This window comes from Lingula anatina, chromosome 2 (assembly GCF_051362555.1).
Source record: "Lingula anatina isolate TDL-2025a chromosome 2, LinAna3.0, whole genome shotgun sequence".
In the NCBI taxonomy this organism is placed as follows: domain Eukaryota; kingdom Metazoa; phylum Brachiopoda; class Lingulata; order Lingulida; family Lingulidae; genus Lingula; species Lingula anatina.
Genome location: NC_141768.1, coordinates 11,611,841 through 11,628,645, shown reverse-complemented (window position 1 = coordinate 11,628,645; position 16,805 = coordinate 11,611,841). Strand labels below are relative to the sequence as shown.

General features: G+C 35.8%; 1 protein-coding gene across 13 annotated transcripts in view; it reads left to right on the top strand.

Annotated features, from left to right (window-relative positions):
* LOC106176102 (calcium-activated potassium channel slowpoke) overlaps positions 1-16,805 on the top strand; it is a 60,705-nt gene that overhangs the window by 29,016 nt on the left and 14,884 nt on the right. For 3 of the 13 annotated variants that reach the window (XM_087005884.1, XM_087005886.1, XM_087005883.1), the window contains exons 9-20: positions 909-1,019; positions 1,400-1,505; positions 3,491-3,643; positions 5,854-6,009; positions 7,073-7,185; positions 7,463-7,621; positions 8,294-8,370; positions 11,547-11,582; positions 12,933-13,031; positions 13,909-14,001; positions 14,856-14,906; positions 16,398-16,476. In XM_087005884.1, coding sequence (XP_086862010.1) covers positions 909-1,019; positions 1,400-1,505; positions 3,491-3,643; positions 5,854-6,009; positions 7,073-7,185; positions 7,463-7,621; positions 8,294-8,370; positions 11,547-11,582; positions 12,933-13,031; positions 13,909-14,001; positions 14,856-14,906; positions 16,398-16,476 — 1,233 coding nt within the window. The remainder of the gene's footprint in view (positions 1-908; positions 1,020-1,399; positions 1,506-3,490; positions 3,644-5,853; positions 6,010-7,072; positions 7,186-7,462; positions 7,622-8,293; positions 8,371-11,546; positions 11,583-12,932; positions 13,032-13,908; positions 14,002-14,855; positions 14,907-16,397; positions 16,477-16,805) is intronic. The other 10 variants (XM_013558332.2, XM_013558330.2, XM_087005890.1 and 7 more) reach the window with 7 other exon arrangements.

The following is a 16,805-nucleotide window of genomic DNA, read 5'->3' as shown; positions in this document are numbered from 1 at the left end:
GGATAAGTAAGTATTGAAGCATGAAATATTTATGACTTTCTCATTTGTTACTTGCAAATTGCACAACTATAATGAAGATTGGATGAAGTTTGCAATTGGTTTTTTTGGAAGAATATATATATCACATGTGTCTTAATTTATTATTCACTTTTACTGTTGCTCTTGTCAACATAATAAAATGAACTGCACACTTTTTATTACCTCCACCGGGGAGGTTTCGTTTTTTGTTCAATTTATCGGTTTGTCTGTTAGCAACATTATTGAAAAGTTTTAGATGGGTTTTGATTAAATGTTCAGAAGCTGTCAAGAGTGAACCAAGTAAGAAATGAGTAGAATTGGTGATCCATTAATCAATTGCTGATTAATTATTAGTTAATTATTTGTTTGTCCTTTTGTAAACATTATGCAATAAGATGTGGATGAATTTTGCTGAAATTTTTGTGAAACTGTCTTGATGGAACTAAGTAAAAATGATGTTTTTGGTGGTGATCCATTTATTAATTAGTTAATTAATAAACTAAGTATTTCATTTATTTGTTTATTAGTTAGCTAATAATTAATAATGAGCATTTAATTTAGTGAATTAATGAATAATTCATAATGAGAAGTGAGCTGTTTTGGTGGCAGTCTGCACTTTCTGAGTTCCAGCTAACTTTAAAGTCAAAGTTTATTGAAAATTAAAAAGTGTCACTTATGTTTCAGGGTTACCAGCTTCATGCATATTCTGCATATTAGTTTGTACATGTATCAGTTCACTTAGTTAATTTTCAGGTGTTTTAAAATAGCATGGCAAACAATAGATCGGAGATTTTAAGATTTTAAAGCCACGTTTTGTCAGGATGAGCAGTCTTTTGAAATTTTTTTTATTTATGCATTATAAATAATTAAGATTATTTCCTCTATTTTAGACACATAATAGTGTGTGGCCATATTACCTACGACTCTGTTTCCAACTTCCTCAGTGATTTCCTGCACAAAGACAGAGAGGATGTGGATGTGGAAATTATTTTCATACATAAGTAAGTATAAAATGCATTTATCTTCTTTGTATTAATATAAGTTGAGAAAAATATCTAATGTGATATTTTGTTATGAACTAAACACAGTCATTTCCCCCATTTTCCCAGTATTATATATAATATTAATTTATAATTATGATGGGCATCCCTTCATTTCCAAGCTTTTAAAGCCAGTCAGTTGCAGGTAAGAAAAAAAATTGTATTTTGCCTGCCTTGAGACTCTTTGTTACAATCAGAACTGCTAGCAAGGTGTACTGTTTTCTCGTTTACTGTAGCTTCTGGAAATTATTTTCAACATGAACTCCATTATATTGAGCTATTATGATACATAATGTAAATTACTTAACTTTGGCATTTAATATATATTTGTGCACTTGCAGACATCTTCCAGACTTAGATCTGGAGGGTTTATTTAAGCGCCACTTCACTCAGGTAGAATTCTTTCAAGGATCTGTGATGGATGCCAATGACCTGCAGAGAGTGTGTGTAAGTAAAATCAGAAACAAATTCTGCTCCTTACTTTAAGTGAATAATATATAATAACTTTATAAGAGATAAAAAAAAGTGTAGGGTACTATGAGCAAATTTATCTTTTTTTTTTCACTTTCTTTTTGTCGAAGTCATTGATGTTATTGGATTGTCGTTCCATACATTCTAAATAAATTAGGTTAAGGCCAGACAAATTGAGCTCTTGGTTATTGAATCCAGTGATGCTAATTTGAGAAAATCAGAATTCTTAGCACCTTTTTTCAAATGGAAATTGACGAGTGGGGAAAAATTGATAAATGCCCTCAGGAAACTCATTTGTTCGAAAATTGCCCACATGTTTCTCTATCTCATAAACAAAGGCTGAAAAAACATCAACAGCCCATATAATTTAGCTGCTATACTTGCTAAACATATTTTTAATAAATAGAGACAAAATATATATTTCATCTACTGACCCTGTTCGCAGAGAATCGACCAACTTATCAATTTTGTCTGCTCTTATGGTAATTTAAAAAAAATCTTAATTTTACAACAGGGCTATGTTGACATGTCTTTCTACAAATAGGACTGTTGTAGAATCAAAGCTGGAGCTACAGTCATGTCAAATCAGATGTGATCAACATGTATTTTGAAATGAAAGTACTAAGTGCCTCTCACATTTTCAGATACATCTTTTTCCCTAATATCATTCTTTCCACAAATTACCAAGAGATGGGACCTTCATGGTTTTCTTCCAAGAAGAATCTCGCATGACCAAAATTTTGATTCATGCAGATATTTGAAATCACTGATCAAAATTCAGTGGGGACTTGAGGCCATTATGTACTGCAGACAAACTGTAGTACCAAGTTCTGTGGCCTGGTGTGTACATAATGTTTTAATCTTAAATATGCTGAACTGCACCTTACTGTGATTTCACTAATTGCGGTGATCATGGTAATATATGGGTGTTAGGGAGTCGATCAACAATCAGTCAACAGTGTTGCAGATAAGTTGAAGTCAAAGTTAATTAACAATTTTTTTCTTACATTATTGATTCTTCGTTTGTCTTGGCCGGTGCAGTGCAACAGTAATTACAGTGGCAGTTCTCCAGGGAAGCAGCAGTAGTAATTAAAATGTGCTTAAAAGTGGACTCTGAGGCTTTCCACATCACTTCACCCTGCTTGACATTGTCACTTCTACTTGCTCTCTGATATGTTACACTGTTCTATGGCTGTCACTTGTTAATGGTGATTTTCTGTCCTAGATTAGTGGTGAGAATTCGCTGTAGTTCATAAATTGATCTAGGCAGAGAGTTGAGTATAAAAATTCCATATGAGCTTGCACTGCCATTACCCTCATTTAGTATTCTGATTAGGGTGGGAAGTCTCTCTCCCACTCCAGTCATTTATCTCTGACAAATTGAATAAAACTATAAGTAGTTTCATCTGGACAGTAATGTCTGACACCCAGTATTGCAATATGGGTGTGCTGCTTGACGCAGAGAAGAAGGCCTTAAAGTATATAATGCATGATGTATCAAAGCAGTTAATATCCCCTGGAGAAATATACTGTTGAGAATAGTAGTAAATGTTTCAGTCCTTCATGGCCATAACAGGTTGAAAGTGAGAGAGTAAAAGTAAAGATGAAAATAACTAGTGAAGTTAGTCTTGTTCACTCTGTGGATACCGTTGGTAGTCTTTAATCCACCACCTGATCTGCAGATTTTGCCATAAGAGTCACATTTGAGATCAGCATTGAGGATCGGAAAAGTGTATCTTCTCTCATGGGCATGCTTGTAGATGCTGAATCTGACCTCCTCTACTATCTTTGCAGCCTTTTTAATGACCCCCCCCCCCCCCCCACTTGTCTTTCTTACCTGCCTTGGTTTGCCACTATCTCCCTAATGATATTCACTCTTTACATGTGCTAATGATTTTGTTGCAAAAAAAAAGCTTCAAAATTGAATTGTTTATATTACAGTAAGTATTATGTCATATTAGGTAAAAGAAGCTGACCGCTGCATGGTTCTTGCTGACAAGTACTGCTCAGACCCTGATGCTGAAGATGCTGCCAATATTATGAGAGCAATCTCCATCAAAAACTTTCACTCAGACATCAAAATCACCATTCAGCTGATGCAGTACCATAACAAGGTATTCAACTAAATTATTATTAGTACCACCAGCGTGTACGCTGGCGGTACTCATGGTTTTAGTCCCGACCCGTCTCGTACAGCTCCGCTGGCTCCTGCGGCTCCGCCGGCTCCTGCGGCTCCGCCGGCTCCGCAGTCGGGCGCCGGAAACAAGTCACCGTTACTGCTTCTCCTCCTAGACCGCAAGGACCTGTGTCCCCATCTCTTGGATTTAGGTCACATATAATCTCAACTTGAACACCCTGGTTTTTTTGTCTCTGTCGGTGCATTGGTCTGGGCGTGACACTTGTTGAAACACACCCTTGTCAAAATTTTTGAAAATTCAATGCTAAATATCTCCCAAACCAAAGGAATTATGGGAAAAATTACTACAGAAGTCTGACCGAAAGTCATATGTGGAGATTCCAAATATGCCCTTGGATTTGACTTTTGACCTTTTTTTCAAGGTCAAACAAACCAAAATTTTCTAAAAATGGGAATTTTCTGCAAAAAAATATTTGTTTGTGTTAAGTTTTGGAAACTACACAGCCCTAAGCTCTCCTGTTATAGTGAAGGGTTACCATTGGGGACTCCTTTCATCTTTGGGAGTTTGGGGTCAATCGGTGCATTTTCACGGGAGGAGCAGCCATTAAATACCGAAACTGAAAACTCGCTCTAATTCTGGATCGGTAAATGCCAGAGACCTTTTGTTTATTGCATTTTGCAGACCTTGTCAAGTGCAATACTGGAGGTGGTGTCCATTTTTTGTTTTCGATATGGTTTAGGCGTTGCGCTATATCAAAAATTACAATATCGCAATATTCAGTGGGGAAAATGTGAAATACTCCAAAATTAGCAGAGATACGCCCATAGTTACTATTGAACTTGAAAAGGAAGTCATATACTAGTAATCTAACTGTGACCTTGAAATTGACCTTTGACCTACTTTTCATGATGAACTGCACTTTGCAACTTTTCTGATCTTAATATCTCCAAAACTGGCAAAGCTACGCCTATAGTTACTGTTGAACTAGAATAGGAAGTCATATACTGGTAATCTAACCCGGACCTAGAAATTGACCTTTGACCTACTTTTCAGTACTGCACTTTGCAACTTTTCTGACCTTAATATCTCCAAAACTGGCAAAGATACGCCCATAGTTACTATTGAACTTGAATAGGAAGTCATATACTGGCAATCTAAATATGACCCTGAAATTGACCTTTGACCTACTTTTCACCATGAACTGAACTTTGCAAAATTTTTAGCCCTTATATCTCCAAAACTGGCAGAGATACAACCATAGTTACTGTTAAACTTTAATAGGAAGTCATATGCTGGCAATCTTATTGTGACCTTGGAATTGACCTTTGACCTACTTTTTATGATGAACTGCACTTTGCATGTTTCCTGGCCTTCATATGTCCAAAATTGGCAAAGAAATGGACATAGCTACTATTGAACTTATGTAGGAATTTATATACTGTGACCTTGAAATTGACCTTTGACCTACTATTTATGATGAACTGCACTTTGCATGTTTCCTGGCCTTCATATCTCCAAAATTGGCAAAGAAATGCCCATAGCTACTATTGAACTTATATAGGAAGTCATGTACTGTGACCTTGAAATTGACCTTTGACCTACTTTTTCACCACAAACTGAACTCTGCATATTTTCTTGCCCCTCATATCTTCAAAACTAGCAGAGATTGCCTACTGTTGTCCCTAGGTTTTCTCTTTTGTCAGTATATATGCAATACTGATAACACATTTCAAGGAAAACAAATAGGCCTATTGTCTAGAAAATCACAGGAGTGATCAGTGTTAGGAAAATACAGGTCAATTTGAACATCTGCTTGATTGGACCATTTTAACAGTTATGTCTTTTCGTTTTTTTTTTTTTTTTTTTTTTTGCATATTTTGAGAACTCTTCTTTATTGCATTTTATAGAGCTTGTCAAACACAAGACTGGTGGTGGTGTCCATTTTTTTTTTTGGGGGGGGGCGGGTTTCCATACGAATGCACTTACTCCAGCTGGTGGTACAATATCCAGAGGCGGTATCGCCTCTCTGATCCTCTAGTTTAAAAAATGTTTTGGGGAAAGCACATTTTATCTGCTGGTCTTTAATGTAATTTAAATTTACACTATTTTACCTGTACTGCATATGTTATGTTTTGCCTGAGAAGATTCTCAGTCTCATTAGCTATATTGCCCTATGTGTCTTTTAGGCTTATCTTCTTAATATCCCAAGCTGGGACTGGAAGAAGGGAGATGATGCAGTCTGTTTAGCAGAACTTAAGTTGGGTTTCATTGCACAGAGCTGCTTAGCGCCAGGCTTCTCCACTCTAATGGCCAACTTATTCACCATGAGATCATACAAAACAGTAAGTAAATGGCCAAAGGTACATTAACTGTCCGTTATGTTCACTTCATTCAAAAGAATGTTATCTCTAATGGGGGGAGGAAAAGTGCAGTGATCAGTTTTCATGGGGTGAGCAACCAGGAGACAGTTCTGATTTTTTTAACCTGTTGGCTTAGTTTTTCATCCATCAGCTGTCTGCCCAGTACCTGCAATAGCTTGGAACCCCTACCACATCTTTTTTCTTCCTGTGTAATTCTTTGTCATATGCTCATTGCCTGATGTAAATCTATTATAAAGTAAGGTACTATTTTAGTCTAAAGAGCTTGCCATTGTCTTATTTATATTTTAATAAATGAAATAGGCAGACCTCTCTCATTATTATATAGTTCTCTTGATCGACACCCGTCAGTATAGAAACCATGGACACATCCTTCATTTAGTAAGATGTAGTTTGATTTTTATCCTTTACTCATTAGCATCTAAATTAAAATCAAAATGAAGCTATTTATTGTAACAGTTATGTGACCAATGATTATCTTTTTAATCAATTTCTTTCTATGTAGAGCCAACCAGACATTACCAGTGAGCTTAAATTGATTGATGTATTATCCTTAAATGGATTTTGGATTTATTTTGACAAGAGGATAAAAATGCCTTATGGGCTTACCTGGAGTCTTCTTGATATAGTTGATTAATTACATTAAGATTTGGCAAGCGGATTGGAAAACTGAAAATAGCACTCTGCACTGAAACTATCAGAAACCCCATAATGTGCGTGATGTTACAATCATGATCAAATTCAACTTTTCATAAAAATATTTCTTTATTCATTTGCTAGATGTATCTAGGTCAATTATTCTTTTTGGTTAAAAAAATTTAGATTGCCAAGAAGAGAACTCCAGAATATTCCACATTTTAAGTAAAAAGTTACTTGCCCTTCAGAGCACTTGATTTTTTATATGACTCCAATGTGTTTCTTGGGCATTCTAAATTAAATTTTCATATATTTTGAATGCAGCATTGTTTTGGGAAAGTCAGTCAGTCTTAGTGAGTTATTTGTAATTTCGTATATGTTTCATCCACAGTCCCCTGACACTCCCCAGTGGCAGAACGACTACTTGCGCGGCACAGGAATGGAGATGTACAGTGACTACCTGTCCAGTTCCTTCGTGGGAATGACATTTCCAAAAGCTGCAGAGTAAGAGAATGCATATTAGAGGGCTATATATACGCACTTGGAATTTTTAATTTCCTTTTAATTTATATTTTTGTGCCTGCTGAAATATTAATTTTGAAATGACGTGTTTGACTCATCAAGGTATAATGTCTGTCATTAGTGACATTTAACTTTGCTAATTGTTTTACACAGATCATCCATTATGGCACTGTTTGTGCAGGAAGTAGTTAATTGAAGTTGAATACTGAAACTCACTGAACTGTAAAGATAAAATGTCTGGTTGTCACTTTCCTTGCAGGCTGTGCTTTGTTAAGTTGAAACTGCTGTTGATTGCAATCGAAGCCAAGAATGAAGATGGCAGTGAGAGCAGCATAGCCATCAATCCTGGAGGGAAGATTAGAATAGAACAGGGCACACAAGGCTTTTTTATTGCACAAGCTGCTGATGAAGTAAAAAGGTTATTAATGTGGTCATGTCTATATAACATGTAGTACTCCAAGGATATCTAAATATTAATATTTATTGTGGACAAAGTTTTCCTATGTAATAAATCACTGTGTATTATATATAGTCATGACACCAGCGAAAGTGCCTTAATTGATACAGGTATCACCTTTCAAAGCAAAAACATTTTGGAATGATCTCTTTGTAAACAAACAATTTATTCCATTTGTATATCACTGTACAAGTAGTTATGATGCAATGCTTTACATATTTCTCCATAACCAGACATACGACTAGTAGATACAGAACAATTTTGTCTATTTTACTCATATTTGATAGGTGGCCACTTTTGATTTTGAGATCCTTCATGTTCAAACAATATATAGAGTAGGATTTGGTCTACAGTCCTCATATTTGGTGGGGAGGTTCATCATCACATGTAGATGACCCCTATCTTGAGGTCAGGTCAAGGTCACAGTCACTTTCAACACAAAATTCTTGTCCAACCAACTAATAGAGAACAAAATTTTGCCTACTGAGGGCATCTGTATTTTACAAACACGTCTTGCTGAATGATTATATTTCTATTCAAGTACAACTGTACACAAAAGTGGCAGTGATTGAAAATGGTTTTGATTTTTTTTTATTTCACATCATGTTGTGATTGATATGATCTGTATTCCAGGGCATTTTATTACTGCAAGAATTGTCATGGAGATGTGTCTGATGTGAGAGCCATAAAAAAGTGCAGGTGTAAAGGAGGTAGGTTACTAAACACATTCTAAACCCTGATTCTTTTGAATTTAATGCATTTAGATTTTTTGATGAAATGTAAAAAGAAGTGATTGGCAGATTAAACTCAGTAATATTAACTTTGGGTCAAACTATTTTTTTTTTTTTTTTTTTTTGTCATTTTAAATAGTTAATTGATTAAGATTATTAGCAATTTTTTGGTAACTTTGAAAAGTTGAAATGAGCAAGTAACATCATAGATGTGTTGTCATATATAAAGACTATAGTAATACATGTATATGGTAAGTGAGTTTGCACTGAGATGAGATGTTAGTGCATACAACTGGAGATGGATCTTGATGCAATACATATAACAACTCTGTATTTTCACTTTGGTCACCCTGGCTTTCTTTTTTAAGATGATATTTTCCTTAAAATCAATGACATTTTTTATGAAAAATTATCATAGCAAGTGTTTTATGTGAACATCCACCAAATGAATCTTTTTCTATCATTTAATTATCAAAAACTGATATGTCATCGCAATTAAGCCAAGTTGACCATACAGTTCACAGCATATAAATGTCTACATACTGCTGTGGACAGGACACATGCACTCTTTGTGGAAATGTGATTTATTTAAAAAAGATTGAAAAGCACGGCGCATGTAGGCATGTCATCTATGGAGTATACGCCACACGACTAGCACACAATACTAATGCATTTAGATAGATAGAGTCAACATGTAATGTTGATTATGGGAACCAAGAAAGAATTGTAGATTATTAAAATTTTAAATTGCTAATGGTGTGTATATTAAATTCTGTTTATAGTCTTATAGAGACAGCTGAGTGCACACGTATGCGTAGAGAAGGTATATCATACAGACACTTAATATGTTGGGTATCTTAACTGAAGAGCTTTTATGATCTCCTCCAATTTCTGATCATCTAGTGTTACATAAGTCTGAAAATTGCAACATTTGAATAGAAATTGTTAATGAAAGTCATACATCCTAATAACCATCTTTTCCAGAAGTATTTTGATTGTTTTTTTGTTTCTGTACTGCCCATTGTCCACATATCTGTCCAAGTACCACTTGGCCACTGAATGTGCTTCACATGTACCACTTCTGTTTTGAGGCTGCAGGGTCTGATAACTGAAGATGTGGTGATATACTGCCTGTTACATAAGTAGCTCTTTCACGTAAACTTCTCAATTATATTATGAAACAATTGATTTTGAAACAGTTGGAAGTTGGAAATAATACACAGAAATACCACTTTCACTAGAAATAATCCCCTTCACATCCCACAATTATTACATACCTTTTCAATGGTAAAAGTTCAGTTTGTGTAGCGTGACTAAGATACTAGCATATGATTGAATGGGAGGGGGGAAATGCGGGAAAATTCCCAAGTCTCCAAGATCGCTGAAAACAGGGCATATAAACTTGTTTTTAAGTGTGTTTTGGCTGAAATTACATGCTAAAACAACTTTCACATCCTCATACAACCTTAAAGAACAAGATCTTTAAAAGGTTTAAACTCATTCTTGTTTTGAATCTTTGAATCTTCTTTGGACTTAATGCATCTGTCGATCTGGTGTGGCACTTAAACATGGGCTGCGGGAAATTTGCTTCATGGAGTACAAATAATTCCTGTATTCTGCACTTCTCATACCTCAGCTGTGCAACATGCGTACCTTATATCTATTCTGTAACACTACTTTTGACCACTGCAATTCTATCACCCTGTGGCGAAACATCTTGCAAAATCAGTAACATTGCTGAATTGCAGGTAACATTGCTGAATACACACTCAGTCAGTAAAAAAGGTGCATTTTTAACCTGTGAATATTACCCGCTTTCCATTGATGAAAATCAACATGCCCCAGGTGACTGCATGGCATTTGTCCTAATTAAGCAAGTCAATATACCTGTCCATGCAAAAGAAACTTAAAAGCATGTAAGTGGGATTAAAAAAAAAAAGAATAGAACAGAATTATAATAAAGAGGATGTAGGCACATCAACAGAGATAAATATGACAGTGTTGTTAGACTGCATCGGTTAACACTGAATGAGGTAATGGTCACACTGGTTTGGTCTGGTTTGATAGTTTGAGTAGTAGAAATAGTAAAAGATGTGCGCCAGTGAATGAATTATGTGCATGCAAGCCATTCATGAAGGTAGCCGAGCATAAAACTGAACTTGTAAAACGCACAAAAAAAAAGTTGATAATCGCATTTTTGACAAATGATATACACATGTTAACATCGATCTAACAGTGATGATTATTTAAGATAAATTATTTTAGACACCATTCTGATATCAACTCAGCAATTGTATGACACTTTTGCTCTATTCATATGTCCCTTTAAGGTGGTGAAAAGAAGACTGACATTTTGAATGAAGTGTGTGTAAAAACTTAAATGCTGCTTGTTTCTATTTGTCACAGTAAGCATTAAACCACACATGCTCGTGTGAACATGCATGTACATGTGTATATGTGCACACACAGTCAAAGGGCATTTTGCAAAGCGTGACTAGTGATGGCATGAACTTCACAGCAGACGAGGAAACAAAATGTAGACATGATGATTTAGACTCCTCTAGGAGGCAATCTTAGTGAAATGTAGACAAGTGAGACGATGATTGATTTAGATGTTGATTTTGCCAATGCAAGACAGGATGTGAAATATGCTATGAGTAATGAAACCTGATGAATTATCCATTTAATTTTATGCAGCTCCACCAACATTCACTTGCTCTTTTGCTTAATTTTCAGTATTGAAATGGTTTTATCAGAAGTTTTTGTTCTCTTTAAGTGGGTTACTTAAAGAACTAGTAATTTTAATTATCATGCCCACTAATCATTACAATGATTAGAATGAATGTCATAGTATTCCCCCCTCTTGAAAATGTTTTCCTTTTGTTTGCCACTTCTTATCATTTTAATTGGATATAAGAATGGGTAAAAAAGAAGCAGCTATTTTTATTTATTTATTTATTTCAATTAAGGAAAGAAGGGGCAAAACATCTGGTGATGGGAAGTACTTTGGAAAGACCTTAATTCTAATTGCTATTTCATTTGTCAGAAATGTTGTTTTAATAGCTATTACATGTGATTCCATACCACATGCATTTTTGTTGTCATAGCTGAAGACTGGTTTGGTTACTAATTGACAATTTATCTTTCAATTTTAGTGAAAATGTTCAGAAAAGGAGCACAGGCATTAATGGGTATAGTGAACTGTGAAATTTTCTTGAAACTTTTTCTTATGTAGTTATATGGGATGAATTTTTCATGGCATCTGCAGAGTCAAAAATCTTTTTTAGCTTGAGTGAAAAAGTGTTCCCTTATGTACTGACATGTATATGGAAGATCTGAATTAGAGGAAAAAATGTTTGTATTGAATGATATTTTACTAAGATGTCAGTACGTAGGGGGAGTTCTTTAGTGCTGCTATCAGCGTTCACGTGTGAACCAATCTTTTTGCATATAGCATTATGAAAGTCTCATAACACACCTGGGATATAAAGAATGACCAAACAAATTTCTACTTTCCATTTAATAGAAATTTTATAATTAAAAAAATATGTATATATACACAGGAAACCAAACTTTGAAGATAATTATGAATTCTTTCATTCACAGAGTGTGTAATGGGGCGTATTAAATCTCTAGGTAGAGGTACTTCTAAACTCTGGGTACTTACACGCAGGGTGGACATTTTCAGCATCAGTTCATGTTCATGTCTATAGCTTAATATTCTAAATGTGTTCTAATTGTCCATGCTCCTGTATAATAGCTTTAAATGTGGTACACTTTATCCACCTGACATGGCACTCAAAATGGCATGAAAACTGACAACAAATTAGAGTACGAACCTGGCCCACACTAACAGATCCTTATTCACCATGTGTAAACTTTACTGGACAGTGCCCATAGTTGCTGTACTCCAGTGTCAAAATGAAAAGCAGGATATAAATGAAGCCAGTGGTTTATGCAAAGTTTTCATATATATGTAGATAAAATAACACAGTGCAAATGCCATTTAATATGAAAATGTAAATAGCAAATTATTATTGTTTGTAATTAATGAATTGCATTATACTATGTTCAATTCCCTGCAAAGTCAGAGTTTATTAGTGACATGGAATTTAAAAAAGACATTTCACTGTTGTGTGTGGAAGCATTTGGAGTTGTTATCACACTGCTGGTATATGTATTGGGTAGTGTGTTGATAATGGCTTTGTTTTACTGTCATGGTTATATTATATTATGTAAGTTTTGGTATTTTATTTCACTAACAGTTTGTTGTCATCATAACAACTGTGTGAACTGGTTGTGGAGGTTTTTTTAAATCAATGTAAACATTGAAAATAACATTAAACTAATTCAATGAAAGGGGAAATAAACAGATCTAGATAATTAATCGTGTATAGAATGAGGGACTTGGCATAATAAGGGATAGGAAGGAATACATAACAAGAGGATTATAATATGGTGTTGTTTGTTCTAATTTATGTTGTCATAACTACATGTACATATCCATACAATATATATCTGGTGTATATACTGCAATCTAGTCCCACAAGTTGCCAAGATGCTATCCCCAATCCGAGAGACAACAGGCACAGAACACAATACTATAGATGGCGCTGTGGTAGGCCAGGCTCCAAAGCGAGGTAATGTTCTGTTGGGTGCGGTGTGGTGAGCACATTGTTGGTCACCATAGAGTTGTGAGAACCACCCTCTGGTGAGAGGATGCCCTAGAGTACCAAGGCACACACACGTTGAGTAGTGAAGGAAGTAACCTGACTGTAGAGCACTGTGAAAGAAGCAGTCTGACTGTAGAGCACTTACTGTCTGTATACATATTTTACTGGTGATGTGGTTGGTTGACACAGTGTATATAGCTTTAGAGATGTTGCCAGATGAGTGCCACGTTGTCTTTTGTGAACATTTGACTATGGTCAGCATGCTGAACACTGAAGACAAACAGATCTTGATATCATTACGCCTTGAATGCTAGCATGGATGACATGGTTCAGACATTTACATGTAGTTCAGCGTGCTGAATATAGATGGTTGATTCTTTGTAAATCTTTCTCTTGATGGTTGTGAACTTACAGCAGGGCATCATTGATTTTGTATGGATTAGCTGGAGAATGTTGGTCACTTCAGTGCTTTGGCTTCTTTCACTTCTGATGGCCATTTTCTTTTGTTGTACTCTTTATTTTCTTCTTAGATTACATATGCTGTATGCATATTGAACACACACACACACACACACACACACACACATACACACACACACACACACACACACACACACACACACTGGGATGATGGAAAAACAATCATGGTTTATAATGTTTGCCAATAGTTAATTATTTCAAATTCTTTTTCATCATTTTACTGTGCATTATATGTTTGCAACAGGTTGTATTACATTGTTTGCATATGTGGTAAAAGGATCAAGCACATATGTTGATTGTACTCTACACATATTTTACCTTTCATTATAATGTATATAACCAATGCACCTTACATATGTTGTAGCCTTCAAAACTGGGAAAAAGAGCATAGAGGTAGACCACACAGACGCTGTGGAGGAGACGGAGAATCATAACAGTAATGAGGATCTGGGAGATGGTACACATTCATATTTTATTTTGCTTTATCACTGTGTTATATTTATATTGCCTTATGAGGAAGATATTATTGATGAAAGCCTCAGTGTCATGTCACTTCGATTTGCTTGCTTGAGATGAGGTAATAATTCTTGGAAGTTAGGGATCTTATCTGCTTATATATATGTGATAAAGGGGGTGTGGTGTAGGAGTGCGGAGGAGGGGGCACAGGTACAAATATGTGCATAACATGTATGTTGTGTATAATTATCTAAGAACCTATTTGATTTTGATACACTAATTTTTAGACAGGATTAACAAAAAAATGAAAAAGCAAAAGAAGAAGAAGGGTACTTGGCAGTAGAGTTTTTTTTTTATTGTTTTTAATATGAATATATTGATTGAAAATAAAGTTGACTTGATTTGACATGAGTGCAATGCAACTGTATGGTACCAGCTACTAAGGTCAATTGCAAAGGGCAGTTATGAAAAAGAGATGACTTCATATACAGGGCAGACATTTCAATTGACCATGATGTCACGTTATGACTTAAAGAGAGCAGAATTTTGCACATCTAGTGAATGGCCAGAGAAATACCTGTGGTCCTGATAGAGGATCCATAGACACAGGCATCTCACAAATTTCACATTTATTCAAGTTTGGCCTGTGAATTGTTCATCTAAGATATAAAGTACAACAAAATTTGCCTTGTTTAGCTGAATATTAGTCTCGTTCAACATATTGGATTAATCAAAACCCACCCCAATTAAGTCCTCTCTTGGAATTCTGATGTGAGACTAGGGTTTAAATGAGAAGGTGTATAGTGTGGTCCCCAGTGAGATGACCTGCTCAGTAGTCTGCCTGTTGTGTTCCAGGTGATAGTGTAGACACAGTACATGAGATCCAGCTCCCTGCTGATGAAGAAGGTATACGTAGTATGTGCTGGTCTCCTATTACCTCAGAATATATGTGTGTGTCTATGGGCACATTCAGAACAAGTTGATCTGATGAGTAACAAATCCAGGCCCTGGTCAGGGGGGGGTTCGGAGGGTTCGAAAAAAAAACCCTTTTGCTGAGAAAAGGTTCCCTCTGGGTAAAAATGTATCTAGGCACATGAAGGTTTCATGGTAAAAGGTCCACTTTTCAGAAGAAAGAACCCCCCTTTTGAAATTGCTGATTACGGGCCTGAAATCCATGGATCAGATGTGGCCAACCCACTTGAATGGTCACTTCCTAATTCCCTAATAAACACTAAATAGATTCCCTGCGGGGATTAGGCAGTAACCTTTCAAGTAGGTCGGCCATAATTAATTTACAGATCTGTTAGTCCGCAGATCAACTTCTGTTGTGAATGTGGCCAATAACATGACTGACTTAGAGGGACCTTGCTGTTGTACTGGGTACATTAACCAAGTACTTACTGACCCAAAGTTTGTATGTGTGGTATAGAGACTTGTTATGTCTGACCATAGAATAAAGGAATTATGTGAAAGATGTCATTCTTATCACATTATTAGTGAAAGGTGTACTAACTTAATTCAATGTTTTATTTGTTTCATTGCCTGAGGTGAACAGTATCAGAGGATTTCAGCAGCATAGCTCACTGGCATTTTACTACTTTAAGATTTGTTCAGTACAATTATATTTATTACTATTGACCAACTTGGGTGATGCTAACAGCTAGCAATGTAATTAATTTTAATTCATAATTAACTTTGAGATATTGTCAGTCAAGTTAATCAGAGGAGAGAAATACATGTATCCCATACCTACCAAATGGGATATTTATATCCAGGTACCCCAAGATGTTTATCTTTCAGGATCTCTTTTCAGAACCTTAACATCCGTACCTTTTGTACCCAGCTGTTTTAGGGACAATTTGAGCCTTATGTTGCTAATTTAGAATAAACAAACTGAACAAAGTGATGGAATTCTTCCAATATTGTATATAAGTGTTAAATATATACATATTTATATATCACTGTAAGCACCACATAGGTAAACTTTAAGGTGATGTGGATTATACTAGAAAGCTTCTGCATGTTTTATAACTGACATTTTGTTCTATAGACATTAATCATATTTTAACCTTTTGGGCATATAACCCTTATCTTAAACATAAAATTTTAAGTGCAATAGTTGACACTAAAACACAACATTTTAATTTGTTCCATATACTTGACATGTACTAGCAAATATAACACAAGAAATTAGAAAAGCCATCCAGTAACAGCACAAAACCTCTCCAATCACATCATTCCCATGCTTAGTCATCCTCAAAAAGTGCACAGTTCTAAAGTTCCAATGCTGATGGCTGCCCCCCCCCCCCCCCCCCCCCATGCTTCCATCACTGTGCACACTAGCAGATCCTAGGTGTTATCATGCAGTTAATGCTCTGTACTGATTGTGTTCTACAGTAGGGGTCCAGGGACTGATGGTGCCCAGTGAGTCCAGGAGAGTGTCTGCAGGGGGTGCCTCACCAATCAAACCGCCAAGGTAAGAGACAGTGCTAACTCAATACTAAAGGCATTTTCAGAATTGTATTCACAGAAACCTGCAAAAGTCATATCTGTTGTCACAAGGTAAGTCAGCTCATGTACCCCCGCCCCCTTCCAGGGATACCTTGGGGTGCTACACAATGATGTTTTAATGGAGTTATCTGGTGACACCAGGTGGACTATTTGGGTTTTAAGTCAGTAGGATTCTGAACATACCTTTCTTGTATTTTTTTACCTGTCGGGTGTTACACTTTGCTGAACTGAACTTTGCACTTGGGAAAATGACCAGGTTTATTAGAAGTGTGTGTACATTCTAAATGACAGCAG